The sequence below is a fragment of the Salvelinus alpinus genome, chromosome 1 (genome assembly GCF_045679555.1).
Source record: "Salvelinus alpinus chromosome 1, SLU_Salpinus.1, whole genome shotgun sequence".
In the NCBI taxonomy this organism is placed as follows: domain Eukaryota; kingdom Metazoa; phylum Chordata; class Actinopteri; order Salmoniformes; family Salmonidae; genus Salvelinus; species Salvelinus alpinus.
In genome coordinates this window covers 84,837,681-84,855,682 of record NC_092086.1, presented here as the reverse complement: position 1 = coordinate 84,855,682, position 18,002 = coordinate 84,837,681, and the positions used below count along the sequence as shown (strand labels likewise).

The window sequence follows — 18,002 nt, the reverse complement described above, 5'->3', positions numbered from 1 at the left end:
TTGCGCGTTATGTTCAGAAAACCAAAGCCTTGTTCCGTTCGACAAATTCCAAAAAGTGTCCGTAATGGTCGTAGAAACATGTCAAATGTTTTTTATAACCAATCCTCGGGTTGTTTTTAACAAACATAATCGATAATATTTCAACCGGACCATAACCTATTCAATAAGAGAGAAAAGCAAAATGGAGAGCTCCCCTCTGGCGCGCAGGCACTATTCAGAGGACACCTGACGCGTTTTGAAAGATCTCGTTCATTTTTCAAAATAAAAGCCTGAAACTATGTCTAAAGCCTGGTCACAGCCTGAGGAAGCCATTGGGAAAGGAATCTGGTTGATACCCCTTTAAATGGAAGAAAGACTGGCCAGGAAACACAGAATTTAAAAATATATATATCACTTCCGGGTTATATATTCTCAGGTTTTTGCCTGCAGAATCAGTTTTGTTATACTCACAGACAATATTTTGACAGTTTTGGAAACTTGAGTGTTTTCTATCCTAATCTGTAAATTATATGCATATTCCACGATCTGGACCTGAGAAATAGTCCGTTTACCTTGGGAACGTTCTTTAAAAAAAATATATATATATATATACACACTGCTCAAAACAATAAAGGGAACACTAAAATAACACATCCTAGATCTGAATGAATGAAATATTCTTATTAAATACTTTTTTCTTTACATAGTTGAATGTGCTGACAACAAAATCACACAAAAGATATCAAAGGAAATCAAATTTATGAACCCATGGAGGTCTGGATTTGGAGTCACACTCAAAATTAAAAGTGGAAAACCACACTACAGGCTGATCCAACTTTGATGTAATGTCCTTAAAACAAGTCAAAATGAGGCTCAGTAGTGTGTGTGGCCTCCACGTGCCTGTATGACCTCCCTACAACGCCTGGGCATGCTCCTGATGAGGTGGCGGATGGTCTCCTGAGGCATCTCCTCCCAGACCTGGACTAAAGCATCCGCCAACTCCTGGACAGTCTGTGGTGCAACGTGACGTTGGTGGATGGAGCGAGACATGATGTCCCAGATGTGCTCAATTGGATTCAGGTCTGGGGAACGGGCGGGCCAGTCCATAGCATCAATGCCTTCCTCTTGCAGGAACTGCTGACACACTCCAGCCACATGAGGTCTAGCATTGTCTTGCATTAGGAGGAACCCAGGGCCAACCGCACCAGCATATGGTCTCACAAGGGGTCTGAGGATTTCATCTCGGTACCTAATGGCAGTCAGGCTACCTCTGGCGAGCACATGGAGGGCTGTGCGGCCCCCCAAAGAAATGCCACCCCACACCATGACTGACCCACCGCCAAACCGGTCATGCTGGAGGATGTTGCAGGGAGCAGAACGTTCTCCACGGCGTCTCCAGACTCTGTCACGTCTGTCACATGTGCTCAGTGTGAACCTGCTTTCATCTGTGAAGAGCACAGGGCGCCAGTGGCAAATTTGCCAATCTTGGTGTTCTCTGGCAAATGCCAAACGTCCTGCACGGTGTTGGGCTGTAAGCACAACCCCCACCTGTGGACGTCGGGCCCTCATACCACCCTCATGGAGTCTGTTTCTGACCGTTTGAGCAGACACATGCACATTTGTGGCCTGCTGGAGGTCATTTTGCAGGGCTCTGGCAGTGCTCCTCCTTGCACAAAGGCGGAGGTAGCGGTCCTGCTGCTGGGTTGTTGCCCTCCTACGGCCTCCTCCACGTCTCCTGATGTACTGGCCTGCTCTGGACACTACGCTGACAGACACAGCAAACCTTCTTGCCACAGCTCGCATTGATGTGCCATCCTGGATGAGCTGCACTACCTGAGCCACTTGTGTGGGTTGTAGACTCCGTCTCATGCTACCACTAGAGTGAAAGCACCGCCAGCATTCAAAAGTGACCAAAACATCAGCCAGGAAGCATAGGAACTGAGAAGTGGTCTGTGGTCACCACCTGCAGAACCACTCCTTTATTGGGGGTGTCTTGCTAATTGCCTATAATTTCCACCTGTTGTCTATTCCATTTGCACAACTGCATGTGAAATTTATTGTCAATCAGTGTTGCTTCCTAAGTGGACAGTTTGATTTCACAGAAGTGTGACTGACTTGGAGTTACATTGTGTTGTTTAAGTGTTCCCTTTATTTTTTGAGCAGTGTATATGACCCCTAGCGTCAAGAGGTTATTAAAGGCATCCCAAATTATAATCGGGGGTGGCTTTTCTCTGTCGTCAGAGAATGAGCTGATATCACAAATTTTTTCATCCTGTAAATTGAGTGCATTTTTGGAAATAAAAATGTAGCCAATACTTAAAATAGCTTTTCTTACTCTTTTGTAGTTGGGAATAGTAAATCGCCAGGTGTCCCGTAAATTATTTCAGCCTCTTTGAAGGCTCCCTATTTTGCTTTTTTTATTACTAAGTCTGTCAATCTTATCGAATATATGATTTAGGTCACTTGCTAAAATAATAGTTCCTGTCTGGATTTGATCTAAAATAATAATAAATTAAAAAAATAAAACACCCACACTGGTGGGATATACAATGAACTCAGTGTATTTTTCACCACGCAAGGTACGTTTAATGCAACTCTTATAAAAAAGTATATATTTTTTTAAATATATATATATACATACACACACACACATCTGCTGACAATCTCTTTAGGTTTTCGAGAACCATATGCCCCCCCCCCCCCCCCCTCATGGAGCCCAAGGACATTCCATGTGATAAGTTGGATTTTGTTGGTCTTTACTTGTATAGAATCAAACTTAACGATATCTGATATCTATCATTGAAGAACCAAGTAAAAGATTTCAGCAGACATGACATATGAGAGCGATGGACATTCCATAGAATGGGAGGATCATCATATAAATACATAGTTATTGTATACATTACATACAGTGTCAAGAAAAAGTATGTGAACCCTTTGGAATTACCTGGATTTCTGCATAAATTGGTAATCAAATTTTATCTGAACTTCATCTAGGTCGCAACAATAGACAAACATAGTGTGCTTAAACTAATAACAGAAATTATTGTATTTTTCTTGTCTATATTGAATACATAATTTAAACAGTCACAGTGTAGGTTGGAAAAAGTATGTGAACCCCTAGGCTAATGACTTCTCCAAAAGCTAATTGGAGTCAGGAGTCAGCTAACCTAGAGTCCAATCAATGAGACAAGACTGGAGATGTTGGTTAGAGCTGCCTTGCCCGATAAAAAAAAAAAACTCACATTGCCATTTACAAGAAGCATTGCCTGGTGTGAACCATGCCTCGAACAAAAGAGATCCCAGAATACCTAAGATTAAGAATTGTTGAATTGCATAAAGCTGGAAAGGGTCACAAAAGGATCTGTAAAAGCCTTGATGTTCATCAGTCCACGGTAAGACAAATTGTCTATAAAATGTAGAAAGTTCAGAACTTTTGCTACTTTCCCTAGGAGTGGCCATCCTGCAAAGATGACTGCAAGAGCACAGCGCAGAATGCTAAATGAGGTTTAAGACGAATCCTATAGTGTCAGCTAAAGACTTACAGAAATCGCTGGAACACGCTAACATCTCTGTTGACGAGTCTACGAAACGTAAAACACTAAACAAGAATGGTGTTCATGGGAGGACACCACGGAAGAAGCCACTGCTGTCCAAAAATAACATTGCTGCACGTTTGAAGTTTGCAAAACTGCACCTGGATGTTCCACAGCACTACTGGCAAAATATCCTGTGGACAGATGAAACTACAGTTGAGTTGTTTGGAAGGAACACACAACACTATGTGTGGAGGAAAAAGGGCACAGCACACCAACATCAAAACCTCATCCCAACCGTAACTATAGTGGAGGGAGCATCATGGTTTGGGGCTGCTTTGCTGCCTCAGGGCCTGGACAGAAAAATTAATTCCCAAGTTTATCAATACATTTTGCAGAAGAATGTTAGGCTATCTGTCCGCCAATTGAAGCTCAACTGAAGTTGGGTGATGCAACAGGACAACGACCCAAAACACAAAAGTAAATCAACAACATAATGGCTTCAACAGAAGAAAATACACCTTCTGGAGTGGCCCAGTCAGAGTCCTGACCTCAACCCGATTGAGATGCTGTGGCATGACCTCAAGAGAGCAATTCACACCAGACATCACAAGAATATTGCTGAAATGAAACAGTTTTCTAAAGAGGAATGGTCCAAAATTCCTTTTAACCGTTGTGCAGGTCTGATCCGCAAATGTTTACACGGTGTGTTCAATAAAGACATGAAAACATATTGTTTGTGTGTTATTAGTTTAAGCAGACTGTTTGTATGCTTTTTCTTGCCACTGTATATAGAGCATGTGGGCTGAGCAGACATTTAACCAAAAAAAAACTAAGCAAAGTAAGTCTTTGTACTTGAGGCGCTATGCCTTCTTAGGGCTTTTTAGCTCCGACTCCTCTCCTAATTTAACCACAAAAAATGTTGATACATACATATATTGTACTTACTTTTGAAGAAAGACTGCCACTTAAGTACTGTGGTTGGTTTGTATTACCTTGTAAGTTAAAGTATAAAGCTGGTAGGGGTCTACTTGGGAAAAGTGGGTCCTCCGAGAGACAGAAAAGGCTGAGTGGAGGCCTGACGCACACCTCAGAGAAGTGTCTGATGCCCTCCTAGTCACCACATCCCAAAACCCCGGATATAGCACCTTTCCATTCGCACTAATAACCACCATTAAATCTCAGATGTAAATGGCAAACACTTTCGTAATCTGTCCAGAACTTGTTCATTTTACCACAGGCTTACAAGTCATAAAAATAATAAAAATACATCTATACTATTGTTCAAAAATTTGGGTGCACTTAGAAATGTCCTTGTTTTTGAAAGAAAAGCAAACATTTTGTCCATTTAAATAACATCAAATTGATCAGAAATAGAGTGTAGACATTGTTAATGTTCGAAATGACTATTGTAGATGGAAACAGCTTATTTTTATGGAATATCTACATAGGCGTACAGAGGTCCATTATCAGCAACCATTGCTCCTGTGTTCCAATGGCACGTTGTGTTAGCTAATCCAAGTTTTCTAATGATCAATTAGCCTTTTAAAATGATAAACTTGGATTAGCTAACACAACGTGCTACAGGAACACAGGAGTGATGGTTGCTGATAATGGGCATCTGTACGCATATGTATATATTCCATAATAAAATTAAATAAATAATAATAAAAAAATTAAATGAGCCGTTTCCAGCTACAATAGTTATTTAGAACATTAACACTGTATTTCTGATCAATTTGGTGTTATATTAAATGGACAAAAAAATGCTTTTCTTTCAAAAACAAGGACATTTCTAAGTGACCCCAAACTTTTGAACATTAGTGTATATTATAGTAGAATTAAATCCTTCCATCTCTCTCCCAAACCAAATCCGCCCCACCCCAGCCTACCACCACTCCACCTCCCACTCCCCAAAACCAAGCTTGTCCCACCCTCCCATTCTTACCCACCCAGGCCCAGTGTATCCCAACCTAGCTACTATCTACCCATGCGTCCCATCAGTACGCGCTTGCGACTACAGACATTCAAACCACTCCTGTATCAACATCCCAGTTGCCTAAATAATAATAATAATCTTCTATAGCGCCCCTTGTGCGCACTTACAGTACTACGTATACCCCAGGATGTACAGAAACAACATGAAAGTCTGATTACCGCCCAACCATCATCATCATCATAATAAATAAATATATATATATACATACATACATACACACATACAGTGGGGAGAACAAGTATTTGATAACCTGCAAAATCGTCAGTGTTTCCTACTTACAAAGCATGTAGAGGTCTGTAATTTTTATCATAGGTACACTTCAACTGTGAGAGACTGAATCTAAAACAAAAATCCAGAAAATCACATTGTATGATTTTTAAGTAATTCATTTGCATTTTATTGCATGACATAAGTATTTGATACATCAGAAAAGCAGAACTTAATATTTGGTACAGAAACCTTTGTTTGCAATTACAGAGATCATACGTTTCCTGTAGTTCTTGACCAGGTTTGCACACACTGCAGCAGGGATTTTGGCACACTCCTCCATACAGACCTTCTCCAGATCCTTCAGGTTTCGGGGCTGTCGCTGGGCAATACGGACTTTCAGCTCCCTCCAAAGATTTTCTATTGGGTTCAGGTCTGGAGACTGGCTAGGCCACTCCAGGACCTTGAGATGCTTCTTACGGAGCCACTCCTTAGTTGCCCTGGCTGTGTGTTTCGAGTCGTTGTCATGCTGGAAGACCCAGCCACGACCCATCTTCAATGCTCTTACTGAGGGAAGGAGGTTGTTGGCCAAGATCTCGCGATACATGGCCCCATCCATCCTTCCCTCAATACGGTGCAGTCGTCCTGTCCCCTTTGCAGAAAAGCATCCCCAAAGAATGATGTTTCCACCTCCATGCTTCACGGTTGGGATGGTGTTCTTGGGGTTGTACTCATCCTTCTTCTTCCTCCAAACACGGCGAGTGGAGTTTAGACCAAAAAGCTCTATTTTTGTCTCATCAGACCACATGACCTTCTCCCCTTCCTCCTCTGGATCATCCAGATGGTCATTGGCAAACTTCAGACGGGCCTGGACATACACTGGCTTGAGCAGGGGGACCTTGCGTGCGCTGCAGGATTTTAATCCATGACGGCGTAGTGTGTTACTAATGGTTTTCTTTGAGACTGTGGTCCCAGCGCTCTTCAGGTCATTGACCAGGTCCTGCCGTGTAGTTCTGGGCTGATCCCTCACCTTCCTCATGATCATTGATGCCCCACGAGGGTGATTGACCGTCATCTTGAACTTCTTCCATTTTCTAACAATTGCGCCAACAGTTGTTGCCTTCTCACCAAGCTGCTTGCCTATTGTCCTGTAGCCCATCCCAGCCTTGTGCAGGTCTACAATTTTATCCCTGATGTCCTTACACAGCTCTCTGGTCTTGGTCATTGTGGAGAGGTTGGAGTCTGTTTGATTGAGTGTGTGGACAGGTGCAGTTAATACAGGTAATGAGTGGAGAACAGGAGGGCTTCTTAAAGAAAAACTAACAGGTCTGTGAGAGCCGGAATTCTTACTGGTTGGTAGGTGATCAAATACTTATGTCATGCAATAAAATGCAAATTAATTACTTGAAAATCATACAATGTGATTTTCTGGATTTTTGTTTTAGATTCCGTCTCTCACAGTTGAAGTGTACCTATGATAAAAAATGACAGACCTCTACATGCTTTGTAAGTAGGAAAACCTGCAAAATCGGCAGTGTATCAAATACTTGTTCTCCCCACTGTATATATATATAAATAAAATAAAAATTTGAAAACTTGGGGGGCCAAATAAAAATTGCCCGCGTGTCAAATTCAGCCCACGGGCCGCCAGTTGGGGAACCTTGTAATAGTTAATCATTTGCATGAAGAGAGAGAAAGTCATTCTTGCTGGTAGTAGGTGTTAAGAAAAACATAGCAAGAGATGCAGTGCGAGAGAGTTATGTTACTTCATGCACAATTTCTTACCTGTTGGTGACGTGTGGTGCTGAAGGTGTACTGGACAGAGTGTGGTGGGTAGCGACTCTGCTCGCTGCTGAAGCTCCCCTGGGTAGGGGGGTAGCCCGAGCTACTGGACATCCTGGCTCAGGGTTGAGCCGGGCAGGCTTTTGCTGCAATGATCAGGGGCTCAGGTTGAGCATGGCTGGAGACCCAAACCACCTGAGGAAGGACAGATGGATGATTTCATATCTGTGTCCATCTTTCTCACACAAGGAAAGGAAGGACACCCCAGGTGAGTCAGTGCTTTTGAGGCATTGTGGCAGCTGCAGTATTTCTGTCTTAAGGGTAAGCTGAGCTGCATCTCAACTCCAAATAGGGGAGGATGGATTATTGTGCACTATATTAGTAGTTTTGTCAGTGTCAGTCAGTAGATTGGTAATGGATTAGGTGAAGTATTATCATTGACCAATATTAGTCTCCTCAGTCAGACTCAGTTTCCCTCTGCTAAATCGTTGAATCCACTCCCCCCAAAAATAATATATAAACATTTTATAAAAATAAAAAACAGAAATGCCTTGTCTACATAGGTATTCAGACCCTTTGCTATGAGACTCAAAATTGAGCTCAGGTGCATCCTATTTCATTGATTATCATTGAGATGTTTCTACAACTTGGAGTCCACCTTTTGCAAGTTTAATTGGACATGATTTGGAAAGGCACACACCTTCCTATATAAGGTTCCACAGTTGACAGTAGATGTCAGATCAAAAACCAAGCCATGAGGTTGAAGGAATTGTCCGTAGAGCTCCGAGACAGGATTGTGCCGAGGCAAAGATCTGGGGAAGGGTACCAAAACATTTATGTAGCATTGAATGTACACAAGAACACAGTGGCTTCCGTCATTCTTAAATGGAAGAAGTTTGGAACCACCAAGACTTTTGGCCGCCCGGCCAAACTGAGCAGTCGGGCAGGGACGTAACCAAGAACACGATGGTCACTCTGACAGAGGCCTTTTATGGTAGTGGCCAGATGGAAGCCCCTCCTTAGTAAAAGGCACATGACAGCCCTCTTGGAGTTTGCCAAAAGGCACCTAAAGACTCTCTGACCATGAGAAACAAGATTCTCTGTTCTGATGAAAACAAGATTGAACTCTTTGGCCTGAATGCCAAGCATCACCTCTGGAGGAAACCTTGCACTTTCCCTACGGTGAAGCATGGTGGTGGCAGAATCATGCCGTGGGGATGTTTTTCAGTGGCAGGGACTGGGAGACTAGTCAGGATCGAGGCAAAGATGAATGGAGCAAGGAACAGGGATCATTGACGAAAACCTGCTCCAGGGCTCTCGGGACCTCACTGGGGCGACAGTTCACCTTCCAACAGGACAACGACCCTAAGCACACAGCCAAGACCACACAGGATTGGCTTCGGGACACAGGATGTCCTTGAGTGGCCCAGCCAGAGCCTGGACTTAAACCTGATCGAACATTTCTTGAGAGACCTGAAAATAGCTGTGCAGCAACGCTCCCCATCCAAGCTGACATAGCTAGGAGAAACTCCCCAAATACAGGTGTGCCGAGCTTGTGTTGTCATACCCAAGAAGACTCTAGGCTGTAATCGCTGCTTGGACCATCGGGTTCTTGGTCATGGCCCTGACCAAGGCCCTTCTCCGATCGCTCAGTTTGGCCAGGCGGCCAGCTCTAGGAAGAGACTTGGTGGTTCCAAACTTCTTCCATTTATGAATGATAGAGGCCACTGTGTTCTTGGGGACCTTAAATGCTGCAGACATTTGTTGGTACCCTTCCCCAGATCTGTGCCTCGACACAATCCTGTCTCGGTGCTCTACGGACAATTCCTTTAACATCATGGCATGGTTTTTGCCATGATGTGGGACCTTAACATAGAAAGGTGTGTGCCTTTCCAAATCATGTCCAATCAATTTAATTTATCACATGTGGACTCCAAGTTGTAGAAACATCTCAAAGATGAACAATGGAAACAGGATGCACCGGAGCTCAATTTCGAGTCCCATAGCAAAGGGTCTCAACTTATATGAATATGGTATTTTCTGTTATAAAACATTGTCAGTGTAAACTTAAAACAACTAAAACCATAAAGTATGTAGAATAGATAAAGGACCGATGTAGAGTACCAGTCAAAAGGTTTGGACACACCTACTCATTCTAGGGTTTATTTATTTTTACTATTTTCTACATTGATATCAAGGATCTGGATAGATTCTGGATGGATGGATGGTCTAAGACCCTCCCAATGTGTTCTACAATCTCATAAAACATTTAAGAAAAAAGGCTCAGTGTATCCTCGCAAGGTGAGGTCTTGAAAACAGGGATGCCAATCATTTTGACCCCCATCTTTGAGACAAAAAAAAAACGTGTTAAACTAAATCTATTCCTCTGAGAAATTGTATTAGCCTAGTATAAAATACATATTTTAAATTAGCATACAATATAGCTCAGTATAAAATAAAGTCTATTTTGCTCATCTTTATCAAGGGTGCAAATTATTTTGGACCTGACTGTATATACTGTCTGCCAGTATGCAACATAGATCAGCGGTTCCAACCTTTTCCATTCCGAGGACCACCAAATCATTGTCAAGAGCGTGAAGACCACCATTTGCAGAGTCACAGATTTTTTTAACATAAAATATCTTGACATTCAAATTGAGAGTAAATTTTATCAGGGAATGTTACAGATTAAAACACCAACAGAAATCCACTTTTTCGAGCAGAAAGACGATGGCCAGATGTTACCCAATGCAACATCACAACCACCATAAAAATATTGAATGAGTCTCTTCCACTTCCCTCATTCATATCAATAAGTCATTTTAGTAAAAGTATGATATATTTGGGCATGAAATAACAAAACTGCCCACCACATGCAAATTTGTGCCAATGAGTCTTTTCCTATGCAATGGCATGTAAATTATTTTTAGCCTATGTTTTTTTGTTTCAGGGCTGGGTTTTATTTGAATGGTACCGTACCACCCACCAGCATGGCATTGTTAATTATTCATAAACACCTGCAAAGTTTGCAAGTTGTGACTGTGCTGAGCAAAATAACAGATCATCTTTGGATACAGCAAAGATGGTGGATAAATTACGATAGTTCACTCAGAACATTTACCATTGAAAAAAATGGTTGGTTCCGGTCTACTTAACGGGGTGGCTCTCCCATAGACACTAATGCAATAGCAGCTGGGTCTGGTCTACTTAGTTCATTGACTTTCTTCTGTCTCTGGCTCAATGGCTGGCATAGCCATGGTGAAAATTAAAAGTGGTGCAAACTTATGTTTTTGTACCTCCACTTTTTTACCAGCAAAATTTCATCGTCCATTGGATAATTTGTCAAGTTTAACTTATTTTTGAGCTAGTCTAAAAATAAACGGTAGAATTACGTGATACGATTTCATTTTAGATGTCGATTAAGGTAGCCCCCGCACCTCTCTGATTCAGAGGAGTTGGGTTAAATGCGGAAGACACATTTCCGTTGAATGCATTCAGTTGGACAATAGGCATGGTTTAGCCGAGACCCATCCCTTGACAGGTAGGCTGCTAGTCTTTCTGAAATAATTATTTTAACTTGACTTACAGTATGCTTGTCCGAACTGAAATGGCGCTCACATAACTTTATAGAGCTGTCCCCGACAACAACAAAAAAATTGGGTTGACCTAAAGTAGTCTGGTCAATGTTTAAATGTGTATTTTTTCATATACAGACACACCTTTTGTGTCTATATGCATTGAGCTTGTCTGATGCTTTAAGCACTTTGTTTGATGAAATAAGAAACAAATGACTCAAGAGGGATCCAGAGATCAAGATAACCAGAAGAAAATTAAAAAAAACTTAACCTGACCCACCCATTCTCCTCCTGCAGATTCTGCCGTTACTCTCCTGAAGTTGCCGGTAATAGGCTACATAAGTCGGCTGCAAACTTTCATGTGGAATGCCAATTTATCTTACCATTTCTATGGTTTTCATATGCACATTTTCATTTCATTTATAACGTCTTTGTGGCGCAAAGATCATTGTCATGTTGTTAATCAACATTCTACCAACCTAAAAAGTAACTTATATTGCCAACTATGTAAAAATTACCTACATAAAGCCAACAAATCTAAACATTGCAGCCTGCAGGTAGAAAATATCCTGATAAAAATAGATATCCTATAAATCACACTGGCTATGCATGGCCTGTCTGCAACAAACCTGAAACAAATATTAACTTGGGTCCAGCCTGAAGCTGGTGCTAGTAAACTTGCTACATTTTATTAAATATTCTGGGCCATCAGACTTTCCTGCACCAGTGAGCTCAGAACAGACACAGCTGTAGGCTATTTGCGCAAGGGATAACGAGTAATCAGGTAGGCCTATTTTCTGACATTTCCACTGGATCAAAGCATAACGTTTTTCCTTTTCACGCTGATTGGTTATCTAAATGGGAAGAGCTGGAAAGATTTTTCAAATACATTAAGGAACTATTGTCATTCTCAATGGATGTAAAAACAGACTTAGTTTGCTTGCTGTTTGAGGAGAAGAAAACATGACTTTCAGAAGCTCCACAGCTCATTAGTGGTGGTGCGTTAAGCCAATCAGATCCCCAAATGTGCACATTTATATGCCTACATTTGCGCGCAGGCCAGGTAGCCTATAGGCCTACTTCTATGCGTAAATCAGGTGTACTCAACATTGACAGGAGCACTCCAAACAAAAAGACAATGAAATAAACCAAAACTTGTTTCACACAAGTGAAGCATAGGTTGTGCACTCTGCAAGTAATGTGTCCAGTCCGACAATGAAAATGGTAAAAGACTAATAATAATAAATAATATATTGAATGCATTAACAGAAATTACCGTAACCTAACAAACATTGTAAATTAAAAATTATAGGAATTAACAGCAAATGTACTACAGTTGAAGTCTACATACACTTAGGTTGGAATCATTAAAACTCGTTTTTAAATCACTCCACAAATTTCTTGTTAACGAACTATAGTTTTGGCAAGTCGGTTAGGACATCTACTTTGTTCATGACACAAGTAATTTTTCCAACAATTGTTTAGACAGATTATTTCACTTATAATTCAACGTATCACAATTTCAGTGGGGTCAGAAGTTTACATACACTAAGTTGATTGTTCCTTTAAACAGCTTGGAAAATTCCAGAAAATTATGTCATGGCTTTAGAAGCTTCTGATAGGCTAATTGACATCATTTGAGTCAATTGGAGGTGGATCTGTGGATGTATTTCAAGGCCTACCTTCAAACTCAGTGCCTCTTTGCTTGACATCATGGGAAAATCAAAAGAAATCAGCCAAGACCTCAGAGAATTTTTTTTATAGATCTCCACGAGTCTGGTTCATCCTTGGGAGCAATTTCCAAACGCCTGAAGGTACCACGTTCATCTGTACAAACAATAAACACCATGGGACCACGCAGCCGTCATACCGGTCAGGAAGGAGAAGCATTCTGTCTCCTAGAGATGAACGTACTTTGGTGCGAAAAGTGAAAATTAATCCCAGAACAGCAGACAGCAGAACACCTTGTGAAGATGTTGGAGGAAACCGGTACAAAAGTATCTATATCTACAGTAAAACGAGTCCTATATCGACATAACCTGAAAGGCCACTCAGCAAGGAAGAAGCCACTGCTCCAAAACCGACATAAAAAACGCCAGACTACGGTTTGCAACTGCACATGCGGACAAAGATCGTACTTTTTGGAGAAATGTCCTCTGGTCTGATGAAACAAAAATAGAACTGTTTGGCCCTAATGACCATCGTTATGTTTGGAGGAAAAAGGAGGACGCTTGCAAGCCGAAGAACACCATCCCAACCGTGCACCGACTGGTGCACTTAACAAAATAGATGGCATCATGAGGCAGGAAAATTATGTGGATATATTGAAGCAACATCTCAAGACATCAGTCAGGAAGTTAAAGCTTGGTCACAAATGGGTCTTCCAAATGGACAATGACCCCAAGAATACTTATAAAGTTGTCTTAAGGTCAACAAAGTCAAGGTATTGGAGTGGCCATCACAAAGCCCTGACCACAATCCTATAGAAAATGTGTGGGCAGAACTGAAAAAGCGTGTGCGAGAAAGGAGGCCTACAAACCTGACTCAGTTACACAAGCTCAATGGGCCAAAATTCACCCAACTTATTGTGGGAAGCTTGTGGAAGGCTACCCGAAACGTTTGACCCAAGTTAAACAATTTAAAGGCAATGCTACCATACACTCAATTAGTATATGTAAACTTCTGACCCACTGGGAATGTGATGAAAGAAATAAATCTGTACTATTATTCTGACATTTCACATTCTTAAAATAAAGTGGTGATCCTAACTGACCTAAAACAGGAAAATTTTACTAGGATTAAATGTCAGGAATTGTGAAAAAATTTAAATATATTTGGCTAAGGTGCATGTAAACTTCCGACTTCAACTGTATATTTAAATGGGGAATTGATAGACTAACAATCAAACGCAAACAATTCACACAACGATGTTATGAAACAATAAATGTGCACAAATTGCCAGAAGAGAGTGCATTCTGTTGAGAGAAGTGCATTGTGCATTTTAACCACACTCCCTTTTCTTCTTGGACTGTGCCATCCTCGCGGCATCTGCAATGGATTAGTTCACTGAGATAGGCGCGAATAAGATATGTGTCTTGTGTGCCATTAAATATATATTTGCTACTGCTCTACAAAAAAAATAAAAACTTGGTCAACCAATAGCCTGTCGGCCAAGCAATCGATTAAATTGGGGTCAGCACTTTCATTAGCTCGCTAAGGTTAGCATGCTAGCTAGTTACACTGGCAGCTGGCAGTCAGTGCCCGGTGTGTTTCTCTGCTACATGTGCAAATCACAACGTTCCCACACCCAATTTCTGAATAGGTATTAGCAGCCTGCGTCAATCTTCGATTTGTAACCTAAACAAGAATTTCCACTTTAGGACAGGAATTACCTGAAATAGGTGTGGCAACTTCTGAGGTGGGCCTTTAAAGGCTTATTATTATAAACAATATGCACTTACGTCAAATGTATTACAATACCCATAAAACTGCCAACTTACATTATTGTGAGAAGAAAGAAAATGTGAACAAAAATGTCGCTGACCACCTGCAGTACCCCCGTGGACCACAGGTTGAAAATCACTGGCATAGACAAGCATCCATCAATGGCCTATATCTGTCTGGACGGGAGGGTAGCAGTGTTGTAGGAGACTGCTGCAAGGGTCGAGGCCAACGTAAGTATTAACAGAGGGGCTCTCTGGAGCAAACCTCATTGTGGAGGGCAAACCTCCTCGTCCAATAAAAAGAGCACACTACAAACAAAACATTTTGAATTGTAATGCTTTAATGTACACTACCGTTCAAAAGTTTGGGGTCAGTTAGAAATGTCCTTGGTTTTGAAAGAAAAGCTAATGTTCTCGTCCATTAAAATAACATCAAATTGATCTGAAATACAGTGTAGACATTGTTAATGGGCAAAAGAACACAGACCCTGGACAGGCCAGCATCCTGGAGTCGCCCCTTTACTGTTGAGACTGGTGTTTTGCGGGTACTATTTAATGAAGCTGCCAGTTGAGGAATTGCGAGGTGTCTGTTTCTCAAACTAGACACTAATGTAGTTGTCCTCTTGCTCAGTTGTGCACCGCGGCCTCCCACTCCTCTTTCTATTCTGGTTAGAGGCAGTTTGCGCTGTTCTGTGAAGGGAGTAGTACACAGCGTTGTACGAGAGCTTCAGTTTCTGGAATAGCCTTCATTTCTCAGAACAAGAATAGACTGATGAGTTTCAGAAGAACGTTCTTTGTTTCTGGACATTTTGTGCCTGTTATCGAACCCACAAATCCTGATGCTCCAGATACTCAATTTGTCTAAAGAAGGCCAGTTTTATTGCTTCTTTAAATCAGAACAACGGTTTTCAGCTGTACTAACATAATTGCGAAGGGGTTTTCTAATGATCAATTAGCCTTTTAAAATGATAAACTTGGATTAGCTAACACAACGTGCCATTGGAACACAGGAGTGATGGTTGCTGATAATGGGCCTCTGTAGATATTCCATTTAACAAAACAAAAGTAACAAAAAAATCTCATTCCCAGCTACAATAGTCATTTAGAACATTAACAATGTCTACACTGTATTTCTGATCAATTTTATATTATTTTAAAAATGGACAAAAAAGTGCTTTTGATTTAAAAACAAGGACATTTCTAAGTAACCCCAAACTTTTGAACGGTACTGTAATTTAGAAGACCTGCTTACGCCGAAGGTCCCCATCTTCCTTTTCAGAGTAACACTAATGCAGATAGCAGACTGTACAGATTCAGTTTGAGAGGGAAAGCCTAAATGTTAATCTGATGCACACCCTGTCCTCTGAAATCTAGGATTTGTCAAAAACATCGGTTACACAGGTCTCATCCAGACAGACATGGCGAAGACAAGAATGACAAGGCACATTTTGTTGTCAGGATTAATCTGTCAGAAAAATCCTGAACTGCTGTGCATCTCTAATGTCATGCTGCTTCCCTAAAAAAAAAGAGGTGATTCTTGAAGGGAACCAAATCGCCACAGTTGCTCTCCAAAGCTGCATTTGCCTTTGAGCTTTTCCTTCAAATGTATAAACAATAAATTGGCATGAAATATCCTGCTGAAACACTGAATTCATAGTTGAAATGACACACTACCTAGACTATGATGAAACAGGGAGCCTCAAATCCACCCCTATCATGACTGTGAACCATCTCTGATACAACTTGGATATAGGCTACAGAAAACAAAATGCACTAGCGGCATGCACAAGGTAAGGTGGCAGCTTTCCCCAGTGAGTTTTTGATGGTTGTTCTTCATGTCCACAAGGATGGCACAATAATTATCTTCCATCAGGCTATGCCATCTTCCTGCCAAGAATTTAGCAACAGATAAAACCTAAGGCAATGCAACATCACAACCACCAATAAGAATATTGAATGAGTCCCTTCCACTTCCCTCATTCCTATAATTTTTTACATAATATGTAATGATCGATAAAATAGTAAAACTGACAACCAATGAGGACCAATAGGAGACGAAACAGGTCAAGTGTGCGCTTCATAAATAAACTGGATGATCTGAGTCTGCATCTTTAGGCCAGCTGACATTAGAGGACTTTGTTCACATTCTACTCAATAGTGAGTTGCTCATCAATACAGAACATGATATCTAATACGACTCTTATTATCGAATAGTACCAGTTTGTTGACAGACTGGACCAGATGTTGAATTGTAGTTGCAAGGAAAAAACGTATTGTTCAGGCTGAATAAATAACAAGCACTGATTGCAACAAACCACACTGAGCATGTTTAGTCACATTGCTATAATATCATTATTAGAGCAATGTATTGACTAAATATGCTGCCTCCGTGAAAGATTCAAATAGTTACTTTTGGGTTTGTTGGTGATGCTGGTTATACATATGTTTACAATAACTAGCTAGTTCGTAATCATGTTAGCGAGCTAACTTACATGACATGATTGCCTAGCTAGCTAGTTTGCGCATAACGTTTACGTTACTAGCTAGAAATATAACCTTTACATCATCTCTGAAAATGAATTATTAACTACGATTGTCTAAAACGAATGATCTAGTTAATATTCAACACAAGATTACAGCTGCAAACCTTAGTAGCAACTTGGCATAGGCAATGCTCGCTGCAGTCTAATGCTTCGTCTCTGCCTGGTGCTTTTTGCCTTGTTAGCTTACATGCTAGCTAGCTTACAATATCGATAGCTTGTTGCTGAATTTAAGGATATGTGCGTTTCATTTTAGTTGAAATTAACGAAGTAACGGTAGCCTTCATTTGGCATAAATATGTAAATACAGCATACTTGAACCCGTAATAAAGTACATAAAAACATCGCATACCGTAAAACGACATTATGTTGTTGGCTACAATATTTCACCTATGAATTCTCAACCAAGCCGCCATCTTGCAAAGGGTAATTCGCACCCTCTAGTACAGTACGCTAAAGTGGCAGCTAAGCGTAACCCAAAGTTCTGCTATATTTTCAAAACATGTAACTTCTGTGCACATATAAAGAGATAGGTACTCACCTCACATTCGGAAAAATACCCTGTAAGAAGTCAAATGGGGTCTTATGGGGCAGATGCTTGTAAATCCGCTGTTGACAGACTGTGGAAGAGTGTTGTAGACAGAAGGCTGCACCACAGAGTTTGGCTGCACCACATTTGATTTGTCTAGTATCGATGTCCTGACAGGATTGTGTAAATTCTTACATTTAAAAAAAATACAGGACTTTCATGAAGCATATTTTTTGTGCGTGTTAAATATATTTTAAAATAGTGATTAGCATTCAAATCATTGTTTTCCAAACTACGTGATTTTTTTCAAAGTATTTATTTTTATTATACCAAAGAGGATAATGTTGTGTAACGTTCAAACCATCCCCACTGGCGAACCAAAATTCCATCGTGGCTCCCTCCTGAGACAAAA

General features: G+C 40.9%; 1 protein-coding gene across 6 annotated transcripts in view; it reads right to left on the bottom strand.

Annotated features, from left to right (window-relative positions):
• The window catches only part of ncor1 (nuclear receptor corepressor 1), a 117,519-nt gene extending 99,772 nt beyond the window's left edge, over nt 1-17,747 (bottom strand). For 5 of the 6 annotated variants that reach the window (XM_071329737.1, XM_071329709.1, XM_071329728.1 and 2 more), the window contains exons 1-2: nt 17,603-17,747; nt 7,507-7,698 (exon numbers count right to left, since the gene is read on the bottom strand). In XM_071329737.1, coding sequence (XP_071185838.1) covers nt 7,507-7,617 — 111 coding nt within the window. In that variant the 5' untranslated portion in view covers nt 7,618-7,698; nt 17,603-17,747. Of the gene's footprint in view, nt 1-7,506; nt 7,699-17,413; nt 17,474-17,602 lie in introns of those variants that run through there. The other variant, XM_071329718.1, reaches the window with a different exon arrangement.
• Between the last annotated feature and the right edge of the window lie 255 nt (nt 17,748-18,002).